Consider the following 16829-nt stretch of genomic DNA (forward strand, 5'->3'; position numbering starts at 1 on the left):
TCCAGTTGCGGATGGTTCACAGGAACAATGAACTAATTAGAGACTGGGCACAAGCTCAGATCATAAAAGAACAGGAGTCAACCATGACCCTTCCAAGGGAACCATGTTAGGATATGCTTTAATCAATTTGAGAAACCACAAATAATCTCTTATTCATGTGGCTAAATAGGTACTTGATCCTGCTATTACAAAGTGTGTATAAAGGAAGTTTCTGGAAGAGAGAGATTGCTACTTACCGCAACGATGGCATGTTAAGTTGCAGACATGCGCAACAACAAGACACGTACACATAGCTTCAAGACATAGCCTTCATCAGAATATGAAACAAGCTGTCAGAGATGGCAGTCGTGTGTGAATGAGCATATGTAGCTGTGTGTGTGTGTGTGTGTGTGTGTGTGTGTGTGTGTTTTTTTCATTTTATGACAAAGGCTGTGGCCATGAGTGAATGTGTAAGTGTCTTGTTATTGTACCTATCTGCAACTCAATGTGTCATCTACACAGTAAATAATAATCTATTTTTTCCTTATACATTGCCGAGCACCAAACAGGAGTAAGTGAAACTAAAGTAGTAAGTTACTAAGAGAGAAGGAAATCTGCGACTTCCAACCGATAGTACTTAACTAAAGGAGTAAATTAATCCAGGAGAAATTTTTTCATTTACTTCCAAAGTAAATTTATTTACTCCATTACTGGTGGAGAGCACCATTGAAGGGTAAGCTACTACATTAGTAACTTAAGGAGGAAGAATTCTACTAAACAGGTGGATTCCCAAATGTCATAGGACACAAAGATTGTGTACATATACCCATACTTTGTCCTTCTGGAGCACAAGCAAAACTATACAGAAAATGCAAGAATTTATTTTCTATCAATACACAAATCATTTGTGATGCCAATATGAAGATTATGAACGAGGTAAGCTGTTGGCAGGGTTGCACACATTTGGGATAATTGTAGAGTTGCTGTAGAATTTGGGAATGGACAATATGATGGGTTGCTTGTTGGAGATATGTTCTCACCAAACATCTTATGACTTCTGCGTTCCGAGCCCACACAGGATCCGAATGGTGCTAAAATAGAGCCCGTACATCTACCAGATGTGTAACAGAGTGGGCATTCGGTGTTTGGAAGAAATGTTTCCAAATTCTCACTAAAGCAATGTGATTCAAACCAAACAAGTGTGGCAATGTTTTTGTGGCTACTGCAGTTTTACACAACTATGGAACAAAAGTTAGAGATGTGTTTCACTCCAATGCTGTGGAGGTGAATTACATTGAACAATATGCATTTCAGCCAGTGCTGCAGGCCAAGCTGTCAGAAGTCTATTACACTTAATTACTTTAATTAAAATCATACCTAGTTTACTAGTAAAATTAGAAGTTAAAGTAAAGACTTTTCCTTCTTAAATGAATAAACAAGCTACTGGATTGTCAGTACTACAGTGAAAATTGATTCATTTTATATATGTGTAATTTTATAGTTATGTTCTTTTTTCCTTTTTCTTGCTAGGGGATTAACATTCTCATATTATTTCTTAATTGAGTATACAAAGTCAAACAATCTTTTGATTATTTCTATATATAAAAAAAAGAAAGACTTATTTTATAATATTGCAAATTAAGATAAATATCAGAGAGTGGTATTAACAAAAATTAGTACTGACACTGAAATGATAAACACAAATATTATGCCATACAAGAAACAAGAACATATTAACCATTTGAAAAAATATCAAGGAAATAAAAGACATTTTATACAGATGAATATTTTCTATTCATTCACAAAAACCCAAATTTCTCGAGCACACTGGCTGAAGAACTGGAACCTGAAGTCTGCTCCATTACATTCTTGACTTATTCATAATTTCCATTTTAAGGTTATTCTCTTCTTCCAGGATTTCTCTTGTCTTTCTATTAACAACATTTTTTCATTGTATTCTTCTCGTATTAATTGCATTTTTAAGGAATGAAGCTTGTCTGATTTATTCAACAACTCTCGGTTCTTCACTACAACAGCATGTTCTCTCCCTCTTTTGCTGGGTGCATCTCCTGATAAGCTCACACCAGAGAATGCAGGCCGAGGTTCACGACTATGGGATAAAGTTCCATCTTCAGAAGTTTCATTGCTACCTTCACAGCAGTTACCATCATCGAAGTTGCTTGAAAGTATCACATTATCTTCCGATGTGTCATTGTCATTAATTCCAGCTATCCCCTCAAAAACTTGCGGGATCATATCAACAACCATTTGGCTGATATCATCAATCTTCGCCTCATCTACTCCAACCCAAGTCTGAAAATGTTCTCGATTACATTTAGCTTTCATTTTTTCTTTCTTTTGCTTTCATGTCCTTCCAAATTACTTTAAGCAGCTCTTGTGATCTTTGCGTAAGAGCTTCTGCATTGTATTCGATGTGTATTTTTTCCCAAGCATAATTTTTCCTTTTTAGCATGTAGACATCGTGCTTTTTAGATTCAATAGTAGTTATGCACTTTTTCATTATTTCAGCAAACTGCTCTTTTTCATTTTCTGGAATATTTTTGAACGTTTCTTGGATACCTCCATGTTGCTGCTAGCTTGTATCTCAAACTAGCACTTAAATTAATGTGTCACCATCCAACAATGGACACTGGTAGGTGTTGATGGCGGGGTTAACAACAGATTCAACCATTAATAGCACGTTCCTTTTTCGTAATACACAGATCTTATCGTTAATTAGTACAATAGCATTTAGATTTTCCAACTTCAATAATTCAATTTAGTAATCCTTTCTAACTTCTAAAATTATAGCGACCAACATAAATTATGCAAAAGGTGATGCAATAAAGTCTTCCGACAATCAATATATTCAGAGAGGGACTGTAATGCGCATTAACTACTTTAGTTACAACTAAAGAAGTACACAGAAATTGAGCTCTCCAACAGTTACTAAAACAGTATATTACTACAAGAGTAATTTATACTAGTTTGGTGCTCGCTACACACATTGTTGATATTCCAACCTGGGGTTTCCACTGTCTGAAGTTTCTGGAAGAAATCGATACATATTAGGGGTGAAAAAATGAGTCTTTCTGAACAGAAAATATAACACAAACATAGGACAATACTATGGAAAGGATAGATTACTATATAGTGGAGTAGCTGTGTCGCAAACAGGCCAACCTGTTCATGGGCATCTAGAGGAATGATTCCTAACCACCCAGAATCCCAAACCCCTCACATGGTTCAGATTGACTGATGACATCTTCGACACCTGGATCTAGGGTGAGAACATGCTATCCACATTTCTCCAGAACCTCAACATCATCTCTCCCGTTCACTTCACCTGATCCTACTCAACCCAAAAAACTAACTTCGTCAAAGTTGATCTCCACCTCAAAGGTGGCTACATCAGTACCTCCATCCACATCAAATCTACCAATCCCCAACATTACCTCCACTTCGACAAATGCCAACCATTCCATACCAAGATGTCCCTTCCATACAGCCTAGCCACCCATGGCTGTCAAATCTGTTGTGATGAGCAGTCCCTTGCCAAATATACCAACGATCTAACTGAGACCTTCACAGGCCGAGATCATCCTCTCAACCTTGTACAGAAACTGATCACCAAGCCTTGTCTCTCCACTCAACCATCATCTCCTTAAGTCCCACTGTCCACACACAAAGGAGCATACACCCCCCCCCCCCTCCCGACTCGTTATCATGCGGGAATGGAACTACCGAATCACATTTTCCACCAAGGTTTAGACTACCTCTCACTGTATCCGAAAGGGAGGAATATTCTACCCACTATCCTTCCCACCCCTCCCACAGTAGTATTCCATAACTCACCAAACCAACACAATATCCCCATCCATCCATACTCCATCCTTGCTCCCAACTTCCTGCCTCATGGCCCGTATCTCTGAAATAGACCTAGATGAAAGACCTGTCCCAAACATCCTCCCACCACCACCTATTCCAGTGATCTATAGGCTAATCTGCAACCACTGTGCTGTGTTCTACGTGGACATGACAACCAACAAGCTGGCTGTCTGCATGAACGACCACCTCCAAACTGTGGCCAAGAGGCAGCTGGACCATCCACCTGCTGAGCACGCTGCTCAACACAAAGTTCTTCACTTCAATGACTGCTACACAGCCTGCACTGTGCTTTTCTGAATTACAATACATCCTACCTTCCATTAATCCCTTCGGCCTCAACTTTCATTAGTCACTGTCCTTCATGCTCCCATCCCTACTCTGCTACCACTCCAGCACTACACAGCCTACTATTCCACCAACACACCCACAGTCTTTTCACTCCCTCCCTCTCACCCTTTCCTCACCCCCACCTAACCTCCTGACTGCACCTAATGGCCTTGCCCCGTTCCATGCTCCCATAAGCAGCACTTTGCCACCTCCCACTCCTGCTCTCCTACAACTCCCCCTCCCCAATCCAGCCTCCTCCTTACCCCCCTACCATCCAGACTGCTTCTCCCATCATGTGCAGTTGCTAACAGTCTGGCCTCAACGGCCATACACAGTGGCCATGTGTATGTGAGTTGTGCTTCCGTGAATGAATGTGTGTGTGTGTGTGTGTGTGTGTGTGTGTGTGTGTGTGTGTGTGTTTGTGTGTGTTGTCTACTTTAAAAGAAAGCCTTTTGGCCAAAAGCTCACTTGTTTTGCTCTCTTTTCATTGTACTAGTCTGCAACTCAACTTCACTATCAGATGAGTAGCAATCTGTCCTTTTCATAACATACTCATTATTCCATCCTGGATTTTCCACGGTTTAATTTTGCCTAATGGCTTTTCTTCAATCCTATAACCCAGTGCTGTTTTCCTTTGTTGCTTTTTTCTAATGCATTACTTTACACTGTATCCATCCTTTTCTTTCTCTTCTTTCCTTTGTTTTATATGTCACCTTCCACACCACACTACATGCTTTGACTTACAAACCACACCATATGAACCTTCTTGTATGGTCACAAAACATGGCTATTCGACAGTTCTGATTGTTGGTGAAGCACCTCATGGCCCATCTTACTCCTGCTGATATAATTAATCCTTGACTTTCAAACTGATCACTCTTCCTGCCTCATTCTCGAATATTTCCAAGTGCCAGTTTCGTACCTCCCTGTGCCACATGTACTTGTACCTCGTTCTAGCAATCACTCCCCTTCCCACCCCACACTTTTCTCCTCTCTCATTCCAGGATGCACATACTAACCTCACGTAATCCGGTCACAACTGCTGATCCCCTTCTACATACATATCTGCTCACCGACCAGCATCCCACATCATCCTCTTTTTATTTATTTTTATCTTTGATCTCATTGTGTTTCTGCATCAATTCCAGTTCATCTTTGCCTTTCATTATTGGTCCCACACCCTGAGGTTTCATCTTATTTCACCCTACTTCATCTGTTCTGTTCTTCTCGTGATTTTTTCCATGTATTTTTGTGAATTTTTCACACGTGTTTCTAAATTTATGTAATTTTATCCGCCACCATACATCCTTGCACCTTCCACATGTGCGAAAACAGGACAGTTTCTTTACCCCTAGACAGAACCCAGTCCCACATGCTGTTCCTGCATTGTTGCCTGGCTTGTGGAATGCCCCTAAATGCTCTTACCATCAAATTACCCATCTTCAGCTGCAACCCTTCCTTCCACAATGACTTACACCTGTTGAGATTCCATCAGTCCTTAGCCCTCATCAACCTAATCCTGCAAAACCATATAAATCAGGCCCAAACCACCTTGAAATACCTCTCTCCAATTGCAAAATTATCCTGCTCTGCAATCGCAGATTCCTGTATCTCATGTCTCACACAAACTTTTGCCCTCCAGGAACTAGAGCAGCATGCACAATGCCACCACAAAAAATTCTGCAATCTGTTCACCATCTACTCTTGCCTTTGACTCCAATAACCACCATCTCTACAACAGTCTCTAAACCTTCCCCAACATCCCCTCATAGCTGAAAAATGCCTGCCTCACAAATCTACTACGTTTGCCACGCCCTCAGAAACTCCCTCCCACCGTCATACAGAATCCAGACTTAAACAGGCCCAAGACACAGCTATGAAGCTTTCCTGTAAAAGCCTTCGTCCCACATATCAGTCCTTCCCAAATGCTTTACCTTTTGTCCCACACCTAAATTCAATCATGTTGGACTTGTTGAAGATCTTCTCTCCTCCTTCCGATCCCTACAGTGAAAACACTTTTTCGCCACCAACCCTACCAATCAGATTCAACCCAAAACCAATATTGGACCCTGCCCGACTCATTTCACTCCTCCACCCAATTATGGTCCAACCCCACTGTACCCAAATCACCCCCATTAGCATTCCAGAATTTCTTAACCTCAAACCTTGCCTTACTAATGCTCCCCAAATACCACAACTTGCAAGCTACTCCAACATCCACAGAAAGAACCACAACCCACCACCTAAAAATTGATTCCAGTCTTATAATCCTATCTGCTGACAAAGGCTGCCCCACTGTGGTATCAAACTGCAGCGATTACCTGGTAGAAGGATTCCGCCAGTCATCACATTAATCCACCTACAAACCCTAACCCCATATGTCCATCCCAGAACCACTCCGCTGAGTGCACCTCTCCCCTCACTCCTACCACTCCCCGACTCACACCTTCTAAGTGCTTCCCAAAATCCACAAACCGAATCACCCATGATGCCCCATTGTGGCCAGTTACCGTGCCCCCAGTGAGACAATTTCTGTCCTTGTAGGCCAGCACCTTCAGCCTATTACCTGCAACCTACCCTCTTATATAAAGGACACCAACCATTTCCTCCACAGACTCTCCACAGTTCCTGATCCTTTACCACATGGTGCCCTACTTCTCCCTTTACACTAACATCCCTAATGCCCATGGCCTTGTCGCTATTAAATAATAACTTTCCCAAACATCCAACTGATACCAAACCTACAACCTCCTTCCTCGTTACAATGCCCAATTATATCCTCACCCACAATTACTTCTCCTTTGAAGGCATCATCTACAAAGAAATCCATGGTAGGGCAATGGGTATCCACATGGCATCATCCTATGCTTTTATCACCCAACCACAGGAATCCCTCCAACAACCCAGAATCCTAAACCCCACACCTAGTTCAGATTCAATGATCTATTTATATTCCTCCAGGACCTTAACACCACCTCTCTCATTCAGTTCACCTTGTCCTACTCAACCCAACAAGCCACCTTCCTCAATGCTGGCTTCCACCTCGAGGATGGCTACATCAGTACCTCCATCCATATCAAACCTACCCACCACCAGCAATACCTCCACTTTGACAGCTGCCTCCCATTCCATACAAATATGTCCCTTCCATACAGCCTAGCTACTTGTGGTTGTTGCATCTACAGTGAAAAACAGTCACTCTCCAAATTTATCAAGAGTCTAACTCTCCAAATATATCAAGAGTCTAACTGTAGCATTCCCAGACCAAAATTATCTTCTCAACGTTGTTCAGAAACAGATCTCCCATGCCTCATCTCTCTAGTCACCTAGCACCTCCTTGGGTTTCACTGTCCAGACACAAAGGAGCATTCCCCTCATGACTCAGTACCACCAGGACTGGAACAGCTGAACTACAGTCACCCGCCAAGGTTACGATTACCTTCTTGCCCTGAAGTGAGGAATATCCTACCCACCATCCTTACCTGCATCTCACCACATCTACACAATGTCCTTGTCCATCTCTACTCGACACCTACTCTCACACAACCCACTGCCTCAAGATCATATCCCTGCAACAAACCTAGATGCGAAAGATGTGTCCCATACATCCGTCCATCACCACCTCCTCCAGTCAAGTCACGAGGGTCATCTATCCCATCAAAGGCAGGGCTATCTGGTGAAAGCAGTCATGTGATCTACAAGCTAAAGTGCAACCACTGTGCTGTGTTCTACACGGGCATGACAACCAAAAAGCTGTATATTTGCACGATTGACCACCAACAAACTGCAACCAAGAGACAGCTGGACCACCCAGTTGGTGAGCATGCTGTCCAACACCACGGTCTTCACTTCAATGACTGTTGGGACAGCCTGTGCAGTTTGCGTCCTTCCTGCTAACACCAGCTTATCTGAACTGCAAAGGTGGGAACCCTGCCTGTAATATGTCCTACAGTCCCATACCCCCCCTGGCCTCAACCTTCATTAGTCACTGTCCTCCACCCACCTACCTCGCCTCGTCTAACCTCCTGACTGAACCTAGCTGCTCTATCCTGTCCCCACCACGTAACTGTATGCATCCGCAAGCAACACTTTACCTCTCCCCAGCCTCCTCCTTACCTCCTTACACCCACCATCCAGACTGCTTCACCCACCATGTGCAGTTATTCAAAGTTTGGCCTTGGTGGCCAGAGAAAGCGGTCGTGTGTGTGTGTGTGTGTGTGTGTGTGTGTGTGTGTGTTTTTTTTTTTTTTTTTTTTTGTCTACTTTAGAAGAAGGCCTTATGGCCAAAGGCTCACTTGTCTAGCTGTCTTTTTGTTGTGGCTGTCTGTGACCGAACATCTCCGCTATATGGTGAGTAGCAAACTGCCCTTTACATAATACTGTCATTATTCCATACTCTTTTTCAGTTGTTTGATTTTTACAAATATACGTTCTTTTTAAAATGTTTCCTAAGAAAGAGATAATTCAAACTCACATGATACTGAATGGCAGAGTTAGCAGTGAATTAATGTACTGCCACCTTTGCTTCTCATTTACTAATTATGTTCAAAATTATTCTGCCAACTTCAAATCATTTTGCAGCCAAATAAAATTTCTGCCACCTAGTAGTTTCTCCTTCCACTACACTCTCCCTCAAAATGGAGGTGCAGAGATAGGAACACACATCTGGATTAAATATGGAAAATGGTTCAATGACAGCAAGAAAACTGCTACATTATACTCCACAAGTTAACATACAGTGCGTGACACATAAGAATTCATATGGTATTGCAGTGCCTGTGTTATTCCGAATCATGATGCTAAGTTCCTTCGGATATACATGCATGTCCAAGGGAACAGGGCACTGTGGCGACTACCACTGTTATTTCACATTAAATGTATTTGCAATTGTGAATATGGACAATATTCACCTCTATAATGGACTGACGACAATGAAAATTTGTAGCCAAATAGTAAAGTGACCACTTGCAATAAGCGGAAAATCTAGGTTCGAGTCCCAGTGTGGCATAAATTTTCTTTGTCATCAATCCATTATATGCTTGGTGGTTGTCCATATTCACAACTGGAAATACATTTAATGTACATATGAATTCAGGCACCACTACTGGTTCCCTCTTACACCTGTCCTATTTGTGAGTAGTGCACAAGAAGAATGACGATTGGTCAGCCTCTAAACTGTACATGTACATGTACATGAACATCTGTATCTACATCTCCATACTCCACAAGCAGAGGGTACCTAGTGCCACTATCAGTCATTTTGTTTCCTATTTCACTCGCAAATAGAATAAGTAAAAAATAAATCTTTCTGGTCCTTATGTGAAATCCAGCAACACACTTGTTCTGCAGTCAGTTTCAAATACCAGTTCTCTAAATTTTCTCAATAAGGAATATATTACAGCCTCCTATGTATTGCTCCCATAGGCACACTGAGGCATTTAAACAATGATTTTTCCCACACTCCCTATGTGAATGGAACAGAAAAAACCTAGTAACACATACAATGGGACGTACCTGCTGCATGCACTTCACAGTGGTTCGCAGAGGACAAACACGAATGAAGTGTTCCTTGAAAAGAACATTGCCTTCCCTCTAGTGATTCTCACTTGAGTTCCAAAAGCATCTCTGTAATACTTGCATGCTGACTGAACCTACCGGTAACAAATCTAGAAGCCTGCCTTTGAATTATCCTGAATATTTTCATTTCCCCAAACATTATCATTTCTTGATATGAATATAGGGCGAAAAAAATGAGGCTCTACTTTTGTTGGAATGCACATCCTTTAAATTTTAACAAAAAAAAATATCTCTCCATGACACAACATATGTCTTTTAGCATCTGCCTCCAGACTGATTCAGCAACTTTGTACTGTTTTTCCCCCACAAACCAAATGCACCAGTAACACAAGAAGCCGCACTCTCTTTAATCCTTTTTTAATTCTGGCATGGATCCCATCTGCCTATATAAGAAGAAGAAACAGAGAAAAAACACCACATGCTAAGGAAGACATATACAATGGGTATACCGACAGCCATTACGAAAATGTAGTGTAAAGAATCTAGAGCCATATTTATGAAACTATTCAATAAACGAAAGTCTGCAGGTATGGTTAGATCCACAAAATTAGTACATAATAGCCAAAACACTGGTTAGAACCAAGGAAGCTGAAAATCATCTACATAATTTGACAGAAGAAATTCCAGTTATCTATTCTACTTCGTGTCTACTGCAGGACTGGTAATTGGGAGAAGATTGTGCTTCTGCACTGAAATGTTAAATTTAATTTGTTGCTGTAAATGAACAATTACAATCACATAAATTATTAATGTTTCTGCTGCAAAACATGATAAAAATTAAATATATACTGCACTATAAAAATTACTCTAACATATTTTTCCACAATTTGAACATTTGTCTGCAGCTTACAAAGCCTGAACATTAATATGCAGTGCAAAAATAGAATACCTTTTTAATTTTTGTCTGGAGATCCCACTTTATAACACCACTGCTTTCGCATGCAACATCCTGTTACAAGCTATTTACATAAGCTACTTCAACGAAACAATCAATAAATGCTTATAGTTAGAAACAACTGCAGCTCCCACTTAAAATTAGGCCAACAAATGTAACATAATCACCACCAACAAACTGTTCTTCACCATACCTGAGTTTTTCTCTCTCATTTTTTGTGTAGCACTTGGCAAATGGTGCAGATTGACTCCAGTCCCAGAAATGCAACTCATTGTATGTAGCAATTACAAGCATACGGTTAGTTGGATGAAAAGCAAGTGATGCAATTACAGTTTGCCCTTCAGCCTTCCAAACCTCGCTTCCTCCCTGTAAAGACACACACAGAGTACTTAATGGATGAAATAACTTTTTTTAAAATTAATAACAGCAGCTTCCTTGTTTAGGCATCCAAATAGGTGTAACAGATACGAATATGTTACACATCAGTTTCACGTAAGACCACCTTAAGAAGATGACAAATGTAATGTGGCATCAAATATGTCTTCTAGATTTGAAAGAGAAGACATTTTAATGTAATCAAAGAAAGCAAGCGCTGAGACTTAAAAGGCCAATATACTCTGACAAGCACTGGTAAATGCATAATCTGTAGCAACATTGGGGAGGGGGGGGGTGCCAAATTTTAATTGTCATCTAAGTCAAAAATAAAGCCGTGTATTAATTTCTGGACTTCTTGCAGGTACACGTCTGCTTCCCGGTGCACACTGAAATATCTGCAGCAAAGTACTATACCACACCCACCAGAGGAGCCAAAACAACATTGCACAGCTCACTGATAAAGTAGAGTATCATGTGATAATTAGTTTTTGGCATCAACGGAAAACTGATAACCACACAATCCACTTTATCAATATGCTGCACCATTTTGCTTTGGTTCCTCTAGAAGCATGCTACAGAACTGTGGTATGGAGATTTCTAAGTGTACCAGAACAGCATATGTTTACCTCTAAGCAATCCAAACATGAATTATGTAACTTTATTTTTTTCGGGTGCTAATTAACATTTTATGACTACCATCATATATTTAGTACATCATTAGCAAGTTTTCTATGTAACAAAATCTAGGAGGCATTCAACTTAAGCAAATCTGGCATTTGCCACCTAATATATGCCTGATGATAGATAACCAACCAGACTTCACTTTGCCTAAAGGTTATGCCATTCTATGTAAACACAGTACAGATAGCCCGCATCTCGTGGTCATGCGGTAGCGGTCTCGCTTCCCACGCCCGGGTTCCCGGGTTCGATTCCCGGCGGGGTCAGGGATTTTCTCTGCCTCGTGATGGCTGGGTGTTGTGTGCTGTCCTTAGGTTAGTTAGGTTTAAGTAGTTCTAAGTTCTAGGGGACTTATGACCACAGCAGTTGAGTCCCATACTGCTCAGAGCCATTTGAACCATTTTTGAACAGTACAGATGGAACCATCAGTTCATTCTTAATCATTAACCCTTTCCTGCCAAATTTTATTAATTTGTGAAAAAAAAAAATATCTTTTGACATATTTACATATGTAATGACTGGGGGAGGGGGGGGGGTCATTTGAGGTGGCTCAATATGATATCACTGGGCAAGATTTGTTTTCTTCTCTAAGGGGTTTGTATTTTACAGTGGTGGCGACAGCACAGCTAGAAATTTCAAGTATACAATTAGATGCAGTTTATTCAAGGAAAAAGGAAAAGAATCACACTTGCATTTCAAAGCAATTTAACAAGGTTTTTTATAGCATGGTTCTTACTTTACATGAAAATTTAAGTATTTGGTGAAACAAGAACGATTATTACATTTGAAATTTTTTGCTCGAGAATATACTTTAATGCAAAATTTACACCCCTGTTTGTTTTCCAGATGCTCTGGCCAATGCCGCTTACGTCATCAACTGGGCTGGGGCCAAATGGGGCTCGTTTATTCACAACTGTTGGTGATGGACTGTCATCGGACACAGGTCTCATTCTCTTAGCGATGTGTCTCCTACTTTTAGTAGTCCACGAGTCACGTCAGGCCGAAAAATCAACAGAAGCGTGTGTTTGGTAGTTCCTATTTGCCTGCAATGTCGACAGCAAAGGTGCCACACATTCATAACACATGTCATTGAGATGGAATATGATTTTAAGATAAACTATTTTCGAGCCAATATTACTCCTATGCATAGCAACCAGTATGCCACGTAGGTCAACTTCACTCATCAAAAAGTTATATTCTGTAACAATGTCTGGCCTTGAAACATCAACAATTTTTTGTTCTCCCACTGTTCAACTTTTCACAGGTTCCATTGGATTTATTCCTTTGTGTGATGATGCAAGGTCAACAGAATTGTTATCATACACTTCAGCACTATGATGTTTCTTTCTCTTTAAGTTCTGTTATCATATGATGCTCGTCCCTGATTTTTTAGCTTCTTGTCCACTTTCAGATTGCGCCCTTGAAGTCCTGTGGGTCTAAAAACTCCAACAGCCAAGATTACAAAGTCTTTCGGAATAGAAATAAGCTTGTAACAAGTGAACCAATGGTCTGTAAATACTTTAAAAATTTTACATTTAGGTAGTCCCTCCACGAGCCTGAACACCATATCACACTTATACCAATACCAGTGTCATTATGTATGGTTCCTTTCCCTAAGTATATTTAAAAATCTTACACAATTCCACTGGAACCTGCTAGGGAAAAACATTTTACATTCCACTTGTGCCGATTTATTTATTTATTTATTTTAATATTGTTTCAGGGAAGAAATACCTTTGAAGGAATGTTTAATTCATAAGCAGAATTATATTCCTCAGGTTCAATAAGTGAAAACAAATGGTCTCACCTTGAACAACTTGTCGTAATTAGGGTCTTTTCCTTGTTTCATTTTAGTATTATCATTCACATGTAAATAATTTAACTATTCCTAAGCACCGAGTCAGCTATTGGAGGATATCTTGTAGGCTCTGCCCAGTACATTCTGTAACTTGGCATTTTCACAACACCTGACAGGATGTGTATTCCAAGATAATTTTCTGTTTCACGAACATTTGTAGGCAAAGATGCACCAATTTTCTGTGTACCATATAGGTTAGACTGACCCAACGAGGTTGAGGTTACTGTCATCACAACGTACTGCTCTGAAATTCTGCAAAGGTGTCAGTTCATCTTCTGAAGGGTCAAAGAAATTTGAGTCAGATGATGTATCTATTTCTTCAATGTCTTTCTTTCTCCATCAAAGCTCGTGACATGTCTCGCACTGAATTCTCTGAACCAAATTATGTTCTGCATGGACTATCAAGTAACCACATTGAAACTCAGTGAACATCATCTTCAATACTGCCTCTGAGTGTTCATCATTTCAACCTTATCAAGATCCAATCCCCGAACAAATTGTGTATCCGATGTAGGAGGGTCCTGCTGCTTAGCACTTTCAATAGCTACCTCCACAGCAGACTATAAAGGTTCAAATCAGGTAAGTCACCTCTGAAAAAAAGGAAGAAAGGAAGATTGGGTTTAATGTCCCATTGACAACAAAGTCATTAGAGACGGAGCAGAAGTTCAGATTGTGTCAAGGATGGGGACGGAAATCGGCTGTGCCCTTTTGATGAACCATCCTGGAATTTTCCTGGGGCGATTTAGGAAAGGAAATCATGGAAAACCTAAATCTGAATGGCCAGACACGAGTTTGAACCACTGTCCTCTTGAACTTAAGTCTAGAGTGCTAACCAATGCTTGGTAATTTTTTTTAATTTTTTTAATTTTTTAATATTATTCTTTCTTTGAAAGGGATTTATGATTGCGAATCCTCTGGTAAACAATCCATGAATTTTTAATAAAGCAGCAAAAATATTGGTAAGTCATATCAATACAGAACATTAAAATACTAGTATGATAAATTAGTACATCTTAGCACCAAAGAAAATTATTTGAGTTACACTCAACACTTACTGTTAGTCGAGGTTTTTGCATTCAATATCATAACAAATTCCAAATGACACCAAACAGAATCACATATATTTCTGATGTCCAAGCTAAAGTTGCCATAACTAACACCATTTTCAAACTGTTTACTATTTCATACACACATTCAACAATAGCTTATTACAGCAACTTTCAAATTATTTTGCTTACTTTATCTTGATATAATATTTAGACAGTCCTGCTGCATGTGCTGTAACTTAAGACTTAACGCAACAATACATCTGTCAATGCTTTGTAGCCTAATGCTCTCTGTTTTATCAAACTCACAGTAGCCAACCTAATCACAATGAATTTTGGAAGGTCCCGCACTGTTCTTTATAGCCTTTGGACGTACAGTTTGGGCTTGTGGAACAGTTAAAAATGATGATGTCATATGGCATCAATGAGCTGGAAAGGGTTAAGAGTATGTGGAGAACTCTTGTAACATTAAATACATATATTTACACAAAGACACCCACCATCTGATGTGGCAGTACAAATGGATACAATTTCCAGACTAAACAAATATGTTAATGGAAAAACTATAGGAGCAAATATTTTACAAAGAAATGTACACTTGAACCTTATCTGCAGATCTAATGTGAGACAAGAACTTCACTTGCGTGTGCAGCCCCTCCCACCCGACTGTCCTGGCCTGGAGGGAAATGAAACAAACTACTCTCCATGTGCACAAAACCTTTCAATTTAAGCTGGTTGAAACAGCAACCACCAGAAAACAGTAATGTATATTAATTAATGGAACCCATGGGCCAACTTATGGGAGCCAGAATTTTACGCATAATGACGGACATTCCACAACACCTCTTGCTCTATATGTGACATGATTAATTTAATTTTTTATTATGGGATAAAGTCTCAGAGATGAGGAGATCTCTATAGACAGAGAACAAGCTCAGACTGGATAAGGCAATATGGTAGAAAATAGCCAGCGAACTTTCCCTAACTAATAATAGGTGCACCAAATGTTTTACTGACACATCACAAAACTTTCCACAAATATGATTCACAAAAGACACGTAGTAATGTTACATTACGAACCAATGGTACCACACTGCAGAACACATGTCATCTCACAAAACACACGTCAGGAACTTGTGTTGTGACTGGAATCATCTAAGCATAATCTCGGCAAAAAACTGTGCCAAGTATCAGAGAGAATAAACTGTGTCCCATCACATCACTACATCTTACCATACAACTAGGTTTTATTTACACTAACTTTTTCAGTCACCAATTACTGACAATCTAAATTCTCTACTACTACTACTACTACTACTATTCTCTTTTTCTCTTGACCTTTTCTACATTATGTAGCTTCTAATTATAGATTTTTGTGATAATGATGCAAGTTTAATTATTCCTTCTGTTAACAGAATTTTAAAAAGTGACACTATTACTGTATGCTGTTCACTGCTGAATCACAAAGGCGATTGATTTATGGAAAGATAAGTACAACTAGAACTCTTTTTACACAATGAATCTGCTGTTGCAGACATCCGAGATTTGTGTCATCGTCGAACTAGAACTTCACATGAAACATACTTTATAATGTGACCATTTTCTTTGTTATATACTTAAAACCAAGTTGGTTGTTATGTAACTTTACACAGAACTAATTATATTTAATTGCCGAGCACTAAATGTACAGTGATTTTTGCATCTTCTGTTCTGCTACTACAAAAATATTTTTATGCAAATAAGGTGATAGTATACCTAGTGCTGAAGTTTCTGCACAAAAATATTGAAACGAGCAATGATAGATTCTCAACCTTTATCAAATTATCATAAATAGATTGGTTCAAAAGTTTGATTCAATTGCTTCTTACAGCATCACATCCTATCTTGCCTTTAGTGGTCATAGTTATTATGTTATTCTGAAGTTTTAAAACTTACAATAATAAATCTGGAAAGCTTGCAGTGAAAAAAGTAGTCGCTTAGTACTTTACATTCAGTGGACATTATGGCATATCTTACTGTACACAAAATGCATCCATCATACCCAAATTGTTTTTAAGGATGTAAGGAGAGCTGTAACTCACTACAATGTAGAGTAAAAGTAATTTATATAATAGTAATATGCTACAGCGAGGCACAGTCACAGTTGCCTCAGTGCACTTCATTGAATTTATTTGTGTGTTCTGCATTTTTGTTTCTTTTGCAGTTC

At 39.6% G+C, this 16829-nt stretch overlaps 1 protein-coding gene across 1 annotated transcript in view; it reads right to left on the reverse strand.

Moving 5' to 3' along the window:
• Positions 1 to 16829, reverse strand: part of LOC126235199 (uncharacterized) — a 305365-nt gene that overhangs the window by 230675 nt on the left and 57861 nt on the right. The window contains exon 5 of the mRNA XM_049943929.1: positions 10860 to 11032. Within this exon, the coding sequence (XP_049799886.1) occupies positions 10860 to 11032 (173 nt within the window). The remainder of the gene's footprint in view (positions 1 to 10859; positions 11033 to 16829) is intronic.

Source organism: Schistocerca nitens, chromosome 2 (assembly GCF_023898315.1).
Source record: "Schistocerca nitens isolate TAMUIC-IGC-003100 chromosome 2, iqSchNite1.1, whole genome shotgun sequence".
Classification (NCBI taxonomy): domain Eukaryota; kingdom Metazoa; phylum Arthropoda; class Insecta; order Orthoptera; family Acrididae; genus Schistocerca; species Schistocerca nitens.